Source organism: Geotrypetes seraphini, chromosome 3, assembly GCF_902459505.1.
Source record: "Geotrypetes seraphini chromosome 3, aGeoSer1.1, whole genome shotgun sequence".
Classification (NCBI taxonomy): domain Eukaryota; kingdom Metazoa; phylum Chordata; class Amphibia; order Gymnophiona; family Dermophiidae; genus Geotrypetes; species Geotrypetes seraphini.
Window position 1 is genome coordinate 219,045,203 of NC_047086.1, and position 6,000 is coordinate 219,051,202.

At 44.4% G+C, this 6,000-nt stretch overlaps 1 protein-coding gene across 1 annotated transcript in view; it reads right to left on the reverse strand.

Moving 5' to 3' along the window:
* Positions 1 to 5,748, reverse strand: part of LOC117357249 (tubulin alpha-1B chain-like) — a gene marked incomplete at its 5' end in the record, with an annotated part of 31,455 nt that extends 25,707 nt beyond the window's left edge. Inside the window, one exon of the mRNA XM_033937620.1 lies at positions 5,511 to 5,748. Coding sequence (XP_033793511.1) covers positions 5,511 to 5,748 — 238 coding nt within the window. The remainder of the gene's footprint in view (positions 1 to 5,510) is intronic.
* Between the last annotated feature and the right edge of the window lie 252 nt (positions 5,749 to 6,000).

Genomic DNA, 6,000 nt, shown 5'->3' on the forward strand with positions numbered 1-6,000 from the left:
AGGCCTCAGAGAAGGCAACTTCTTATGTTCTTATGTGTCAAAAACTACTTGTTTGGGATTAGGTAATATACTGCCAGATGACTTGGGGAATTATTTAGGACTGGTAATGAAAACTGGAAAGAACCAGGTGAAGAGGGTGACCTGCAATCAGATGGCTGGACATGTTGAAAATAACCATGGGGGTGATGCTGGAGGACCTTACTGGACTAGCACAAAACTGATTTATTTTTAGATCTGCAATTCATCAAGTCGCTAGGACTTGAATAAGTCAATGGCATCTAACATAACAATAAAGACCATAGTTGGATTCTGCTAAGGTTTTGGAGATAACCAAAGAAAAGAATGGCACTGGACAAAGATATCTCAAATATAATAAAGGTAGTTGATGGTTCTATTATTTAAAGTATTTAATAGCCCAAAACATAGAAAGATTGAACCATTATGTTCCGATTGAAGCCTTCTGATCTTCTCTTAAGTCATTTCTTGAAGGTTACAGTCATTGTCCAAGAGTTAGATGGAGGCAGATATGTAGGCAGACATCCAATTTTGGGCGGGTCTGAGCCCAAAGTGGGTGGGCTCCTGCCCTCTTCCCCCAAGCAACTGGGCATCTCTCCCCATCCACACCATCATCCCTCCCCCTCGTTCCTTTTAACTCCTTAATTTCTTTGCCAGTAGTGAGCAGCAACATTGCACACACCAGCCTGGAGCCTTCCCTCTGACCTGATCCTTTCTCTGAAAAAACAGGAAGCTGCATCAGAGGGAAGGCCCAGGTCAGTGCAAGCAGCAGGTCTGAGTCACCGCTCGTTGCCAGGAATGATTTGAAGGCTTTATAAAGTACAGGGGTGTTGGAAGGTGGTATTGAGAAATGCCGGATGTTTGCAGTGGAGGGGAGAGAGAGAAACTAGACGTCTTCAGCTGGGAAGCCCCATCAGCCACATCAGTGATGTGCCCTTGTTGGGTGGGCCTGATCCCAAAGTCCATCTTTGAATTAGTAGCTATAACTTTTCTATGCTCTTTCTTTGAATGGGAGAGAGGAGGGACTGTGATGGGGGAGATTAAGAAATGTTAATGTTTATTAGTACTTATAGACTGCCCTTCGCAGTAACAGCAGAGCGGTTTACAAATTTAAAACCAAAAGAAAGGAACCCCATTAACAAAAGGAAAGATAAAATAAATATAACCTCCTAAAAAATTAAGATCTGGAATCCCTCCCTAGGTTTCAACCAAAAGGTCTAATTAGAGTAGGTAATAATAATCTTCTAAGAATATGCTAAACTGAAAAGATAGGTTTTCAAAAGCTTCTAAATTTAGTATAAGAAAGTTCAGGATGTAATTCGATAGGAAGAGAACTCCTTAAATATGGTGCAGAAGCAAAAAAGACAGAATTTCATGTTGAAGTCAGTCTTGCCAGGTGAACTGAGGGTAGAGACAACTGCCGAGTGTTGGAAGAATGCAAATTTCTAATTGGACTGTATGGTACCAAAAACTTTGATAAGTAATCAGGTGTACCTAAATGTAAACTTTTAAAAGTCAAAAAGGATGTTTCCAATCATTTAATATGGTTTTGATAGTTATCATAATTAGAGATTGGAAGAGAACAATATGATGTTGAGACAGAGTAGAGTTTAGAGCAAACTCACCAAAAAGTATTTTCGCTAGTTTCCTTGATTGGTAAAATTTGAGAAATGAAGTCCCAAATTTGGGACCAATATTTGGATGTTATGGGACAGTAATATATATCTTGTGGTCAAGAGACCCAACATCCAATTTACAGGACCAACATCTGTTATTACCTTCCGAGGATAATTTAGAGAGTTTGTATGGTGTCCGGAATGCCCTATACCTGTGTTACTCGTCACACCTATGTTTAAAGTTGTTGTATAACTTTTCTTATTGTTTACTACTATAAAACAATAAAAATATTGAACAAAAAAAAAAAAATCAAAAAGAGAAAGGGAATAAACAGGCTGATTCGCAACATGATTTAAGTGGGCAGGAGAGGCTTCTGCCCACTTAAATCCCCTGTTACCATCTAACCCCCGATATTCAATAGCACTGAATCAGGCAGTGCCACTGAATATTGTCTTTGACCAATTCCCCCCCCCAAAAAAATAAAATAAAATGGGCAGATTAGGAGCAATATGGGGGGGGCAGCATTAAGGAGGAGCCCTGTGTTATGCGGGTACCAGTAATATTCATTGCTGGCACCCACATCACTCAGCAGACTAATTTAAAACAGCTCAAAAGCTGTCTTAAATTAGGCTTCTGAGCGATGCAGGTGCCAGCACTGAATATTACTTTTTAAAGTTGAACCCCTCGAGCCCCTTCCCCCAACTCATAGCCAAGAAGCAGCATGTCTCCCCCCAGAATGACCAGTGACCAATGGTCCATCTAGCCCAGTAGCCCATTCTCATGGTGGCCAATCCAGTCACTAGTATCTGGCAAAAACCTGCATAGTAGCAACATTCCATGCTACCAGTCCAGGGCAAGCAGTGGCTTCCCCCATGTCTGTCGCAATGGATTTTTCCTTCAGGAAATTGTTCAAACCTTTCTTAAATCCAGCTACATTAATCGCTCTTACCTTAACCTCTGGCAACACGTTTCAGAGCTTAACTATTCTCTGAGTGAAAAATTATTTCTTCCTATTGGTTTTAAAAGTATTTCCCTGTGACTTTGCATGTCCCCTAGTCTTTGTAATTTTTGACAAGAGTAAAAATCGATTCACCGCTATACCGGGCCATGGTGCGCCCTCACCTGGAGTACTGCATCCAGCACAGGTCGCCATACATGAAGAAGGACACGGTACTACTCGAAAGTGTCCAGAGAAGAACGACTAAAATGGTTAAGGGGCTGGAGGAGTTGCCGTACAGTGAGAGATTAGAGAAACTGGGCCTCTTCTCCCTTGAAAAGAAGAGACTGAGAAAGGACATGATCGAAACATTCAAAATACTGAAGGGAATAGACTTAGCAGATAAAGACAGATTGTTCACCCTCTCCAAGGAAGGGAGAACGAAATGGCACTCTCTAAAGTTAAAAGGGGATAGATTCCGTACAAACGTAAGGAAGTTCTTCTTCACCCAGAGAGTGGTAGAAAATTGGAACGCTCTTCCGGAGTCTGTTATAGGGGAAAACACCCTCCAGGGATTCAAGACAAAGTTGGACAAGTTCCTGCTAAACTGGAACGTACGCAGGTGAGGCTGGACTCGTTTAGAGTACTGGTCTTTTACCTGGGGGCCGCCGCATGAGCGGACTGTTGGGCACGATGGACCACTGGTCTGACCCAGCAGTGGCAATTGTTATGTTATATTCTTACTTGTACCCATTCTACACCACTCAAGATTTTGTAGACTTCAATCATATCTCCCCCTCACTTGTCTCTTTTTCAAGCTGAAGAGCCCTAACCTTTTTAGCCTTTCCTCATACAAGAGGAATTCCATCCCCTTTATCATCTTGGTCGCTCTTCTTTGAACCTGTTCTAGTTCTGCTATATCTTTCTTGAGATAAGGTGACCAGAACTGAATGCAATACTCAAGGTGAGGTCGCACCATGGAACAATATAGGGGCATTATAACATTTTTAGTCTTGTTAACCATCCCTTTTTAAATTATTCCTAGCTTCTTGTTTGCTTTTTTGGCTGCCACCACCCATTGGGTGGAAGGTTTTATCATATTGTCCTTAATGACATCCAGATCTTTTTTTTGGGTGCTAACCCCCAAGGTGGACCCTAGTATCTGGTAACTATGATTTGGATTATTCTTTCCAATATGCATCACTTTGCATTTGTCCACATTAAATTTCATCTGCCATTTGGACTCCCAGTCTTCCAATTTTCTAAGGTCTGCTTCAATGTTTCACAATCTGCGTGCGTTTTAAGTGGTTTTGTTTGTTATGGAAGTAGGAAGAATGGTCAGGGTCTGGATGGCCTTATTATGTTGGTTGGGTGGGTGCCCAGGGTTGTTGACCAGGTGAGCAGTGTGATACCCTGTGTACTTAACTGTTTCCCAATTATGTGGTCATGGACAAAAAGCTCATCATCCCACTCATTTCAGTTATGAAGAATATACTTTTGTCTTGGTACATTTAACAGCAGCATATTTACCGTATTTTCACCCATATACTGCGCACCCGTGTAAAACACGCACACGGGTATAGCGCGCGGGGAACACAAATTTATGTAAAAAAAATTTAATATAGCGCGCACACGCGTATACCGCGCATGCTAAAACATCCTCCCGCCTACTCCGAACCAGCATCCTCCCCCCGCTCGCTTACCCAAGAGAGCATTTTTTTTTCATTCGAATCCGGCATTCCCCCTGAGAACCAGCATCCTCCCCCCCGCTCGCTTACCCGAGAGAGCATTTTTTTTTCATTCGAATCCAGCATTCCCCCTGCGAACCGGCATCCTCCCCCCCCGCTCGCGTCATCCCCCTCCCCCCCGATCCTACATCCCCCCCAGCACTACAAAACATCTCTTACCCGATTGGGCACCAGCACCGGCACCAGCACCAATGCACAGGATGGGCCAGTGCCAGTGCCCGAAGATCGTCCCTCATTGGGTTGGGCTGGGCTGGGCTGGGCGGTGCGGTGCGAGAGAGATCCTCCTTCTTCCTGCGCCGGGCTGGACTAGGCTTTGAGCATTTGCACATGCTCAAAGCCTTCTGGTCTCGCTCTCTCTCTCCTAGTCCAGCCTGGCGCAGGAAGAAGGAGGATCTCTCTCGCACCGCACCGCCCAGCCCAGCCCAGCCCAACCCAATGAGGGAGGATCTTCGGGCACTGGCACTGGCACATCCTGTGCATTGGTACTGGTGCCGGTGCCCAATCGGGTAAGAGATGTTTTGCGGTACTGGGGGGGATATAGGATCGCGGGGGAGGGGGTGACGCGAGCGGGGGGGGATGCCGGATCGGATTGAAAAAAAAAAAGTTGTAAAATGCACTCACACGTATAACGCGCACGGTTATGCACGGTTTGTAAAAATCGTGTATAACGTGCGCGTTATATGCGTGAAAATATGGTATCCCATGCACTACCAAATTAAATGGGTCATCCTACTGTGCCAGTGCAAAGACCTGACTGCTGTTTTCACACTAGAGGTCTGCACGGGAACGGGGATCGCGGAGGTCCCGCGGGAAATCCCCCCTAACCCACTGGACTCCCACGGGGACCCCCCTCTAGCCAACGGGACTCCCACGGGGATGAAAGGCTTTGGAAGCAGAGTTCGTCCATATAATATAATGGACACGTCAGCCTTAGTAAAAGAGGGGGGTTATAAGTTAATTACCTGAACAGAAAACAAAAAAAGGGTTCCACCAAAGAGATTCCACAAGGAAAACAGCAGCGCAAACACAAAAGAAACTGTGGAATTGATGATCCTGTCAGAAGTAATTGCTGCTTTTTATGGGGACGGGTGGCGATGGAGGTAATTCCTTGTGGGGATGGGTGGGAATGGAGAGGATCCTGGCGGGGACGGGCGGGATTTCTGTCCCCGTGCAACTCTCTATTTCACACTCACCAATGACAGTTGGTTCCAGGTCTATAAACACAGCCCGGGGAACATATTTCCCAGCTCCGGTCTCAGAGAAGAAAGTGCTGAAAGAATCATCTGCTGCTCCATAGGTCATGTAACCTGGTATCTGCCCATCAGGCCGGATCCCATGTTCCAGGCAGTAAAGCTCCCAGCAGGCATTGCCAATCTGGACACCAGCTTGGCCAATGTGGATGGAGATACACTCACGCTGTGGCAAGACAAAATGTTTATAATTTGTATTTTTTTAACAATTCTTTTTTATTGGTACCTACAAATTACTGACATACAGTAAAGATTTTGGGCCCAATTTTCAAAAGCAGGGGGTTATTCTAAGTGGGCACTCCATTTAGACATCCTAGGGCTGTGCAATAAAAACTTATTGTATAATGGAACCAAAGTGCCTAGATTCCATAATAGATTTAAACATTTTTTTTATTGAAGTAACAAAAAGAAAATACATTCATATAATATATAA